At 36.0% G+C, this 12761-nt stretch overlaps 2 protein-coding genes across 2 annotated transcripts; one reads left to right on the forward strand and one right to left on the reverse strand.

Annotated features, from left to right (window-relative positions):
- Positions 1-1612: 1612 nt before the first annotated feature.
- LOC117668881 (olfactory receptor 14A16-like) lies at positions 1613-2670 on the reverse strand. Its single transcript, XM_034422934.1, has one exon. It carries the CDS (start codon positions 2668-2670, stop codon positions 1753-1755), a length of 918 nt encoding a protein of 305 aa, XP_034278825.1. The 3' UTR covers positions 1613-1752.
- Positions 2671-11201: 8531 nt separating this feature from the next.
- Positions 11202-12134, forward strand: LOC117668728 (olfactory receptor 14A16-like). The gene has a single exon (XM_034422786.2). The coding sequence runs from the start codon at positions 11202-11204 to the stop codon at positions 12132-12134; it is 933 nt and encodes a 310-aa protein (XP_034278677.2).
- The last annotated feature ends 627 nt before the right edge of the window (positions 12135-12761 follow it).

Here is a 12761-nt window from a genome sequence, read left to right on the forward strand (position 1 = left end):
TGTTCAACTGAATATCTATTTACTGAAGCCCACATCAAGTTGATGTATAGTACCCCTCAGCTTCCCTGAGTTATAAAAGTAAGTACAAAATTATGTACTTCCTCAGATTATATAAGAGTCATTCTTATCAGGTCATTTGTAGAAGAATAGTCGAAAACTTAGTTTTCGACTATAGTGTGGAATAGAAAATTCCAAATCCTCAAGGATTATAATAATTCTCCACATGCTTCAAGTGTTTATTCAGGCACTGAAGTAATTGAAATTGAAGCCATCATTAGAAAAGCAGTCTATCCAAAATAAGTGAACAAAGCTCCACAATGTGTTGACACCCTCCTTGCCCCATTGAACATGTCATTTGTAAAGAAGTAGGAGATTAAAATAAAACTGCAATTCTTTTAATTGGCCCCTGATAAATATCCCTGAAAAGTAAGAACTGGATTGTATAAGGAAAACTATTGGTCCTCACTATAGATAGTGTGGTGGAGACTGCATCTGAAGTAGGGGAAGGAGTTAAGAGACAATGTAGCTTGGAATCACTGAAAGAGAGGAAGTGGTGGAAAGCAAATCCTTTGCACTGCTTATCTAGTTATTCTATCGTATGCGTACAGTAGTTAGTTTGGCTAGATTCTTGTAAACAGGAGAGTTATAAATAGGAGAGCAATAAACAAAACACTCTGATCAACTTTTAGTGTCATTCTGCTTCCTTATGTCTGACAGATAGTCCTTGACATATGATTGTAATGGTGTTTTTCATTATGGCTGTATAACACGATGACTGTAAATCAATCATGTAACCAACTCAAATTTGCAACTTTTTTTTCTTTTTTTTTTGAGCAGTTGTTAAGTAAATATTGTGGCTTTTAAACTAACCCATTATTGCTAAATTGTGGTTTTTCACAATTAAACTATTGTAAAACTCAAACAGCTATAAATGACATACTGTCATGTTGCCAAGAATCCAAAATAAAGTCACATGGCCAAGGGTGTGTGTGGCAACTGTTAAAATTTTAGAACTCCTTTTTCCATGTAGGCTGATACTTATAATGACTGGTTGTAAGTAGGAAACTGCCTACACTCAGTTCTTGAGTATAATTTTTTTTCATGACTACTGTGGGATACATCTATAGAGTTGGCTGCAACTACACAGTCTGCAAGGCAGGGGTGGGTTCTACTTACCTTTACTACCAGTTCGCAATGGGGCTGTGCACTTTCTGCACATGCGCAGCAGCATTTTGGTGACATCAGGGTCGGTGGATGGGGCCTCCTGCCGGTTTTACTACTGGTTCTATAGAACTGGTGTGAACTGGGGGCAACCCACCACTGCTGCAAGGTAATCCAAAGTCCCCAATGACTCATTGCAATGCTTTCTATAATGTTTTTCATCTCCAAAATATTATTCTGTAACCTTTTGGTTACAAATTTAACAAAAGCCTCATGCAATCTTCCTGTACTATAGTAACAACAAGGAGACTCTCAACTATTTTTTGTAGGCAATGGCAATAGCAATTATTGCTGAATAGCTATAAGATATATCAAAATATAGAATATACAATATACATTAATAAGATTGTAATATAAAACTAAATAAATAAAGATAGAAACACATCATTCTAAGACACATTTATTTTGTCATGAGAAATTTTACCTTTATTTGGTACAACTTCATATAGGGCTATCTAGATGCATTGCTGTTCCTCAGAACAAAAAGATAAGCTTACCCCCCACCCCCAAAAAATATCCACTAGCTATTTTCTAAGAAAGGTTTCTCATTTTTAATAGTTTTGACAGGGCAAACCTGATTTCCTTGTTTCTCATACTATAGATGAGCGGATTCAATAAAGGGGGGATAAAACAATACAGTACAGTTGTTGCTAAATCCTGTACACTAGAGGGTGGCTTCATATATGCAATAAATGAAGATAGAAGAAATATTGAAGCAACAAACAGATGGGGTAAGCAAGTGGAGAAGGCTTTTTTCCTTCCTTCCTTTGAGGGAATTTTCAGAACGGCTTTGAAAACAGACACATAAGTAGTAAGAATATAGAAAAAACAACCTAGGCACAAGATACATATTACAATAATTAATTTAATTTCATTTTTATTTAAATCCATGCAGGTTAGTTTAAGTAACTGTGGGATTTCACAGAAAATCTGATTGATAATATTGGAACAAAAAGGAGTTGCAAAGGTAAAACAGGTGTGCAACAATGCATTAAAAAGGCTGCTGACCCACACAGCAAGAATCATGCAAATGCTGGCTTGTTTGTTCATTATTGTTTCATAGTGTAATGGATTGCAAATGGCAACATAACGATCATAAGCCATGACTGTGAGGATCCAAAAATCAGAACTCATAAAAAAAACAACAAAGAAAACTTGACAAACACATCCAAAATAAGAAATATGTCTTGTGTTCATAAGTATATTGGCTATGGATTTAGGGACAATGACAGAAATGGCACCAAGGTCTTGTATGGCCAAGTTCATCAGGAAGAAGTACATAGGATTGTGGAGATGATGGTCACAAAGTATTACAGAGATGATGAGGAGATTCCCTGTCAGAACTGCCAAGTACAACACAATGAAAACAAAGAAGTAAAACATCTTCAATTCTTCTCTCTCTGTGAAGTTAAAAAGCATAAAATCAGATGTAATGGATTGGTTATCCATAGTTTACAAGATGGCACATGATGATTCTAGAAAAAAGAATAGGACAGTTATTGTATTTTGATTTTTTTCATCCTAAAATTCTAATTATCTGATTTATTTTTTATTTAATCTCTATAGATTTACTAATTTTATTCCTTTAAATATTCAGGAAAAGATAAGTGGTGAAATAATGGTGAAGCACCTAATGCTAGTTTTTGGAGTTATTTTTGGCAAATTTCAACAATGAATTTTTCAGAATTTTGTCCATCTTATTACATGAAATATTTCCACCCATTTGCTTTGTAACTATGATTCTTCAATCTCTATTTTTTTTAAAAAAAGTTATTTCCCTAAAGCAATGGAAATAGTGTGTTTTATTGAAATCTGTAAATTATAACACTAGCAAAATCCCTTTCTGAGGTTTAATTAAGACTCTACCTTTAATTAAGATTCTACCTTGTGTGGCAAAATATGTATTTTGTAAAAAATAAATTGCTATGAAGTTAGGTTTTTAAGTTAAGGGGAATCACAATGTCTGAGAAATATATAGTAATGTTTTTAAATTATTCATACCAAGCAAATGCGTTTTGGGAAGAACTAGAAAGATTGGGACTCATTTCTTTGTGTCCCGCAAGAACAATTAGAGTTTTTTAAAAAAATGTTACCTGGTCTTATTTCTGCACAAGTTTAATTTTGGAGTTATTATTAAACTTTAGTAATCAAGATGGCAACTCACACCCCAATTAAAATGAGTAACAAACTTATCTCCCCATACTGAAACAATTTTCATACTATATCACATATTATAGCAATAAATGAACTTGATTAAATAAAGATAGAAATCTTCAAAATAAATACATGGTAAAAATTTTGGCTATCCTAGGTTGTTTAACCATTAATTTTCACAAGAAGCCTGCAAAGTATTGTTACAGCAATAAATAAGTTTGAGTTTCTTTTTTAAAAAATGTAGAAATACAGAGCATCATACAGTAGTAAGAGGAGGGAGGTAAGTTCAATGCAAATTTTTTTAAAGTACATGAAAATTTATTTAATATTTTTTAAAATAAAAAGCTTAATTAAATATGCATATTTCCTGTTTTGAAATGGATTTAATTTAGGTTTGTTTTCAATGACCAATTCCTCATTAAATGGTATTAACTTGTACTTAATTAGTTATAATAAGTCAACTATTTAGTCATTAGAGCAAATTAAGTAAATAAGTATTCATTTGATCTCAGGGCCAATAAAATATACAGTTAAAAGAGCTCTGTTCCAGCTAAACCCATAGTTGCAGTTTAGCAGAATAATGAAATTATAAATATCCTACAAGAATGGAAAATTCAGTTATTGGACTTTGCTTCAGTGCCAAAATAAGCTTTACCTTTGAACAAACAAAATTCATAAAAGCAATTTACTTCAAGATTCCTGAATTATATTTTCACAAATGGACTTGAAGAAAAGCCAAAGTTGCAGGGTCTCCCAACATTAAGTGTTAACATACAAACATACATGTTTATAAATAAGGGAATAATTTTCAGTGTAAGGAGAAATTATAAAATTAATCTTGGTTTATAATGGATATTATATTGATAACCTGACTTAATCAACAGAACTGACAGACAGTTCTGATGCTAAATGGAAGATTTAAACTTAAAAAAATCTTTTAGGTAGTTTCCCATAAATATTAACACATATATACAAAGGGAGAGTATTATAACAGAGGTAAATACATTCCTCAGTATACATTAAGCATTCTAACATTTATGTTTATTTTCTGAGGAAGCCAGTAATAGTTCTACTGTTTGTTCAATAAATTTACAGAAAACTTACATATTTCCCTTTCATGTGGAATTAATTTGTGCCTGATACCTTTCAATTCCCAGCATTAAGTACTCATCTCATCTTAAATAATGTTGCTAAAATGTCTCAGACAAGAAAAGTTAAAAAAGAAAAGTTAATATTGCTTGTCTCTTGGGTGATTTCTGCTCATCCAACAGGGGTTTAGTTTATTTAAATCATGTATGAAGGTTCAAAACAAAATCTTGTAAGGAAATATAACTTTTAAAGAAAATATTCCTGCTTTTCAATTGAAAATTTCTTTTTAATTTCTGTGGTCTCATGATAACAATAAGGAGTTATAAAAACAATCACAGTATACTAGTATCTGTTTTGAAGATGTTTTGGAAAATATATTTCAAATTTTCAAATACATTTGAAATATGTATTTATATATATATAATTATTATTATATTTATTATAATAGGCCCCAAAGACATCCCCTGTCAGAGGTAATTAGCCCCGTTACCTTCCTGGGGTAATTGCCTGGATCGTGGCATTTCCTTGTGTATACTTTTGATAAAATAAAATCAGAATACATCTTCTAACAAACTCATATTTATTGTAAAGAAAATAAAACATCTAACTATCTAAAAAAAAATTAAATTGTTACATTTTTGCAAAGTTCCTATCGGCTACTTCTCAGTAGCCGGACGTCTCTTGGCAAGAGAAGAAAGAAAAAGTGTGAAGTGGAAAGAAAGGAATGCGGATACACGTAATTAGCTTACTGATAACAAAAGTTGGCAAGCTACGGAAAGTCTGACAGTCCAGAAATAATGAGCTATGCTGGTAAATACAAAAACGCAGTGACATCCCCAACCCACTAAGATACCTCATACTCCCCTTTCCCTTCCTGCTGCACCAGACTTAACTTACCTGTCTCCTCTGTGCCATGGTTTCTGTGCCATTGAAGGAGAGGATAGCCAATGGAAGTTCTGTTTTTAAGTGACCCTTTTGCAAGGAAATGAAGCTTCCAATCCGTGTCAATTCTCCATTTGGGTGAAAAGTGTTTGGGCACCAATGGGATGCTTAGAGATAGATACATCTGCTGTTGTATGTACACCATGCTGTTTCCAAGCATCCCAAGTACCCAAGTACTTTTTGTCCAGATGGAGAACTGACATGGGCCAGAAGTTTCATTTCCTTGCAAAAGGGGTGCTTAAAAATGGAGTGGATGGCTTTTCATTTTTCTGGGTGAAAAGTGTTTGGTGGTGCAGAAGGAAGTTGGGGGAGGAGCAAGAGAAAGGGACCACAAACACTTTTCATGCCCAGAATTAAAGTTTCTGAGGTCTGTGATCTTGTGAGAGTTCAGGCACCCAGTCTCTGCAAAAGATTAGATTGCAGTACTAAGGAATTTCCATTGACTCTCCTCTCCCTTAAAGGCACAGAAACTGTGGCACAGACGAGATAGATATTGTAAGGGAAGTGAGTCCAACAGAGCAGGAAAGGAGGGGGAGGAAATTGTGGAGAGCGTGGGGGAAATAGGGAGAACATTGCAGACCTCTTCAGTCATTCATAAAGGTGAACAACTGTCATGGTGCTGCAATATTCATAGGGGGACTTATCTCATAACTTCGAATGGGCACTAAATGAACACTTATAACCCAGGGATTACCTGTATTTTTAAAATAAATATTGGAAGTTATGGTTATATTACTTTGCAGACTACATGTTGGGAAAGAGTGTTATTTACACAAAGAATAAGATTGTGCTGCCCATGTTTCAATCTATAGTACGACTACTAAACATGTGTTAATGAACTGGTTTGGTCTGGAGCTGCAAGGAGAACCATCAACCTGAGGATCCACTTGAAGAAGTAAAACAGAACAGAAACATGGTGGTTATTGTTCAGCCTTTAATCAACAAATCCCTAAGCATTATTCTTTGCTATAAAAAAAGTTATATTTCTCTTTCTTTGGAAATTTAACCATCTAGTATAAAAAAGAAGACAGCAAATATAAATATTTTATATAAATATTATATTTGAAAATTATTTTGCCACTCATTAATCCAAGAGTAATGATGGTTCAGTTTATAAGTATATGTACTGTATATGTATACACACACAGAGGTATATAAAAATCAATGGTGACTATTTAAATCACTTAAAATCTGCAGATAATGTTGTTCTCTTCTCCCAAAAGAGCTACAAAGACATATACAAGAGCTGCATGAAGCAGGAGAACCATTTTGCTTAAAAATAAATCTGAAAAAACTAGGTTATGTTTTTAATATACACATAACACATAATATATATGTGTGTGAGTTTGTCTGAAATATTATTTATAATATTTCCATATGTGTGTGTGTGTGTTTTCTGAGGTTTTCGCGGGTGTTTGTATGTAGGTCTTTAGTTATTCGAGTTTTCTCCCGCGTAAAATTGGAAGTGTCTTGGTGACGTTTCGACGACGTCTCATTCATCATCTTCTTGTAACGGTGAGCCTATGGAACTTACTATGGGTCTAAGAGGTATTCCATCTTTGTGTATGTTTGGGAGGCCATACAGTTTTGGACATTTTGATGATTTTTCTCTGGGAATAATTGTTTGTTGGATTTCTTTACTTATAGTACTTGATTTTATCTTTATCCTTGTGGTTTTTTCCTAGATATAAGAATAAGAATAATTTTATTTCTATACCGCCCTTCTCCTGAAGGACTCAGGGCGGTGTACAGCCTATTAAAAGCACAAGACAAACATCAATTAAAATTATTTAAATTATTAAATAATTCGGTTCAATTTAAAACCCCAGAAATTTAAAACACCCAATTTAAAATTATTATGTTGATAGCCCGGCCTGGCGGAACAACAGGGTCTTGAGTGCACAGTGAAATACCCGGAGGTCGGAGATCTTATACACTTCTGGGGGCAGTTCATTCCACAGGGCTGGGGCTCCCACAGAGAAGGTCCTCCCCCTCGGTGTCACCAGCTGACATAACTTGGCCGATGGCACCCTGAGGAGATCCTCTCTGTAGGAGCGAACTGGCCAGTGGGAGGCTATTGGTCTCGAAGGTACCCGGGTCCTATGCCATGGAGCGCTTTAAAGGTGGTGACCAACACCTTGAATCGCACCTGGAAGACCACTGGGAGCCAGTGCAGTTCGCGCAGGAGGGGTGTCACATGGGCACAATGAGTTGCGCCCATAACCACCCGTGCGGCCGCATTCTGGACCAGTTGGAGCCTCTGAGTGCTCTTCAAGGGGAGCCCCAAGTAGAGAGCATTACAATAGTCCAGCCAGGAGGTAACAAGGGTGTGAGTGACCGTGCGCAAGGTGTTCCAGTCCAGAAAGGGCTGCAACTGGCGAATCAGGCGAACTTGATAAAAGGACCCCCTGGCCACGGCCGTCATATGCTCTTCAAAAGATAGCTGTGTGTCCAGGAGGACACCCAGATTGCAAGCCCTCTCTGTGGGGGGCAAAGATTCACCCCCAATAGTCAGTGATGGCACCTGCTGACTATATCGGGAGACCGGAAGCCACAGCCACTCGGTCTTGGAAGAGTTGAGTCTGAGCCTATTTCTCCCCATCCAGACCCGCACAGCTGCCAGGCAGCGAGACATCACATCAAGGGCATCGTTGGTGTGGTCTGGGGTGGAGATGTACAGCTGAGTATCATCAGCGTACAGATGACACTTCACCCCAAAACCATGGATGATCTCACCCAGCGGCTTCACATAAATGTTGAACAGAAGGGGCGAGAGGACCGACCCTTGCGACACTCCCCATGTGAGGCGCCTCTAGGTCAACCTCTGCCCCCCTGCCAACACAAACTGTGAGCGGTCAGAGAGGAAGGAGGAGAACCACTGCAGAAGGGTGCCCCCTATTCCTAACCCCCTCAACCACTGCAGCATGATACCATGGTCTATGGTATCAAAAGCCGCTGAGAGATCTAATAGACTAGGACAGAGGAGCAACCCCTATCCCAAGCCCTCCAGAGATCATCCACCAATGCGACCAATGCCGTTTCTGTGCTGTGCCCCTGCCTGAAGCCCGACTGGTACGGGTCCAGATAGATAGCTTCATCCAGGTGCCAGGGAAGCTGTCGTGCCACCACACTCTCAACAACCTTCGCCACAAAACTACCACCTCTTTCAAGGTTGTTCGGTCTGTGTTTATGGGTTTATATGTGGCATCTTGAAGTAAGTCAGACAGTCCTAGAAGCACACACACACACACACACACACACACACACACACACACACACATATATATATATATATATATATATATATATATATATATATATATATATATATATATATAAAAGAACTAGACATAATAGACCTCTACATATACCTCAGTGGAAGGTGATACAATAAAGGAAATTGAATAACATCTTAAATGTAGTCGGCAGGTATTTGCCAAGCTAAGCATAATTTTCAGGAACAATTCTATACCTATACCTATCCCCCTATACCTAAAGAGAAACTTTTTCAATCAGTATATGCTACCTGCTCTAACATATGCCCATGAAAGATGGGCACTAACGTCACAAATGATGCAAAGAGCCATGGAAAGATACATCCTTGGTATTATAAGACAAGATTGAAAGATCTTCTCGTGAATTAGAAAACAAACAAAAGTATATGATATCATCAAGAGAGTACAAGAATTGAAATGGAAATGGGCTGGTCACATAGCAAAAAGAACTGATGGCAGGTGGATCAAGGTAGTTCTAAAATGGATCTCACTTGATAAAAAAAATATCCACAAAAGAGACCTAAAACAAGATGGATCAATGACATCAAGTATTGCAGGCCCGAATAGGTTGGAAATATGTGGAAGAGTCCTTCATCCTGCAATGGATAGATAATGGGTAAATGATTGATGATGATGATGATGATGATGATGATGATGATGATGATACTACAGAGCAGTGGCGGAATTCAAAAAATTTTATTACCAGTTTTGTGGGGGTGGCTTGGTGGGCGTAGCATGGCATGGCACGGCTTGGTGGACATGGCTTGGTGAGTATGGCAGGGGAAGGATACTGTAAAATCTCCATTCCCTCCCCACTCCAGGGGAAGGATACTGCAGAATCCCCATTTCCTCCAGATCAGCTAGGACTCAGGAGGCAGAGAATAGATGGTCAGTCAGAGGTGGCATTTACCAGTTTTCTGAACTACTCAAAATTTCCGCTACCGGTACTCCAGAACTGGTCAGAATCTGCTGAATACCACTTCTGCTACGAAGGTTACTACAGCATTATAAGTAGCCTCTAGCCAAGATAGAATGTCCAGCAGAATAGGTAATTTTATATGATTTTTCATTTAACTATTATATTTATTTATAATGATATGACAATTGATCAGATTATGAACATTCCATTGCTACTGGTACCCTAGTATACAGTACCTATGTCCTCAGTTTTGTTCTGTTATTTCATCCAGTTCACATAGTTCATATCTCCACTATGGGACCATCTTGTATTGCAATTCAGATTATTTGGTACTTTCTCAGCATTGTCATAACTTTGACAGTTTTATTCCATTCCCTCGTTTTCTCTCTGTTATGTTGTGTTACATTTATTAGAAATTCCCTTGATACATGTGCTATTTGAAAAACAAAAACTTTCAGCATACATGGGCAAATGGATCAGTGTCCTTTGCTTGAAGTGACTATGGTATATTAATTAATTATACTATGTAGTATCCTTTCACAATCTAGTGCTTTCCAAAAAAGGAATGAGTTCTTGAAGTTTCAGGTCCAACTCTTTGAAACCTATTGCCTTTGGGATATTATCAAAGTGAAATGTGTATTTCTAGGGGGCTTCAACAATAGAATGAATTGTGAACCACTGAATTTATCCTACAATGATCACAGAAGAGAATACATGAATGGTTTCATCTTGTTCGGGATTCTTAAACATATATAGCTGCTGTTCCTTGGGATTCCAAACCTTTATGTGGAAATGAACTCATAGACCTCCACATTACAGAATATACTCAATCTGTTAATTTGAGGAACTACTCTCGTCCCATTGCAGAAAGTTAGAAATAGCATCTATCAGAATGATAGATACAGTGCATCTTTCTTTGAGATTACAGAAGTGAGTTTCATCTTTGGTAATCATAATTTATACCAATAATTGCTAAAATGATTTTCCTGCTTTGTTACATTTTATGCTAAAGTAAAACTTGATAACCATTCTGCAATAGTACTGAAATTAATTGAGCGCAATTCAATTTCACTAAGATATCTTGGAAGGATTTAAAGTAGGATGTTGAATGCAAACGCTGTTATTGATTTATAAATCTATTGCAGTCCTTTAGTCTTCTAGTTGGATTATAATAGAACTATAATCAGAAAATAATTTATTTTTCCATATTCATGTACTCTTGAAGATCTTTTGGAGTACTGAGATCAAATTTATAAAGATGTAATAAATTTATTTCCTATAGTTTTCTGTCAAGTGTTATAGCACATATTTCATTCCTTAAAAAAAGTATGGCTAAAAGTAAATTAAGTTCTTCTTTTACCGGAAAAATGTATAAGTGCCATTTTTTAGTGAAGTCATCTCAAAATGAACTTTATTCTCTTTTATAAGTATTAGAATAACTTGGCTTGGACATTGAAAAGCTAAGGAAGTTTGAACATAGTGTAAATTATTTTTTAAACTACCCAAAACTAATCTAATTCAAGTTATAGTCATAATTAAAATTATACTTCAAAAAGTTTCATTTTGTTTCTTCCCAGGGACAAAAAATATCTCATGAAGCAATGAGCAATCAAACAGTCTCTGGATTTCTCCTTCTTGAATTTTCAACGAATTCAGAACTTCAGATATTGCATTTTGTTGTGTTCCTGATACTATACTTGGGAATAGTTACAGCAAATGTTCTTATAATCTCTGCAGTAATTTTTGACAGTCACCTACGTTGCCCCATGTACTTCTTTCTGATGAACTTGGCCATGCAAGACATTGGTCAAGTTTCAGTCATTATTCCCAAATCCATGATCAATTCTCTCAAGAATACTAGATACATTTCTTATTCTGGATGTGTTGCTCAGGTTTTTTTCCTTATCTTTTTCATGGGGTCTGATTTTTCTCTTCTCACAGTCATGGCATATGATCGTTATATTGCCATTTGCAAACCTTTACATTATGAGATGGTGATGAGCAGGACAGTCTGCAAGCAAATCATTGCTAGCACATGGATAAGCGGTCTTCTTTATGGATTAGTACACACTGCAGGAACATTTGCAAACTCTTTCTGTTCTAACGTTGTCAATCAATTTTTCTGTGAAATACCACGCTTGCTTACTCTCTCCTGCTCAGAGTGGTATTTTCATGAAATTTTAATTATTTTATTAAGTTGTAGTTTAGCTTTAGTTTGCTTTACTTTTGTCATTCTCTCTTATACGAAGATTTTGATTATAGTGTTGAAAATTACGTCAGTTCATGGGAAACAAAAAGTGCTCTCAACCTGCCTTCCACACCTCATTGTATTTTCCATATTTATGTCAACTACAATGTTTGCTTATTTGAAGCCCAATTCTAACATTGAGTTATGTCTGAATTTATTATTTACTGTTATATATTCTTTAATGCCCCCGCTACTGAATCCAATAATTTATGGTCTGAGAAACAAAGAGATTGGGCTGGCCTTAGTAAAACTACTAGGTCTCAATCCTTCTTCAGAAAAGAAATAATGTCAATTTTTCTGCTTAATATGTTAGAGGCACTATTTATTGCCAAGTAAAGCAAAATCAAATGTTGAGTGTGCATATTGAAAGACATTTCAGTTCTGTGTGATTGCAACAGGAAGATATATCAGGAATTAATCTGAATCTTTAAAATACTGTATATAAATTTAGAAGTATTCTGAGTGCTAGTTGATGTTGATGGATGAATTCTTCTGATCTTCTGCTTGTTTATCCTGCATTAGTTGCTGTTACTATTCTTACATTATATGTTTTATATTACTCCTAGTGTTTATTTTTTTGAGAGGAGCAGATTGCTGGATATTTTGCTTTGCTTAGGATGATTTGGAGGCTATAGTTGGTTCACAGAACAAAGAAAATAGAATAACAGAGTCTGAAGGGATCTTGGAGGTCTTGTACTCCAACCCCTGCTTAGGCAGGAGACCCTATACCATTCCAATCAAATAGCTGTCCAATCTCATTTTAAAAATCTCCAGTGAAGGAAGACTTACAACCTCTGGAGGCAAGCTGTTCCACTGATGAATTGTTCTCATTGTCAGGAAATTTCTTCTTAGTTCTAAGTTGGATGTCTCCTTGATAAATTTCCATCTGTTACTTTTACATCATTTTACACCT

Source organism: Pantherophis guttatus, chromosome 4 (assembly GCF_059756535.1).
Source record: "Pantherophis guttatus breed Tessera chromosome 4, ASM5975653v1, whole genome shotgun sequence".
Lineage (NCBI taxonomy): Eukaryota > Metazoa > Chordata > Lepidosauria > Squamata > Colubridae > Pantherophis > Pantherophis guttatus.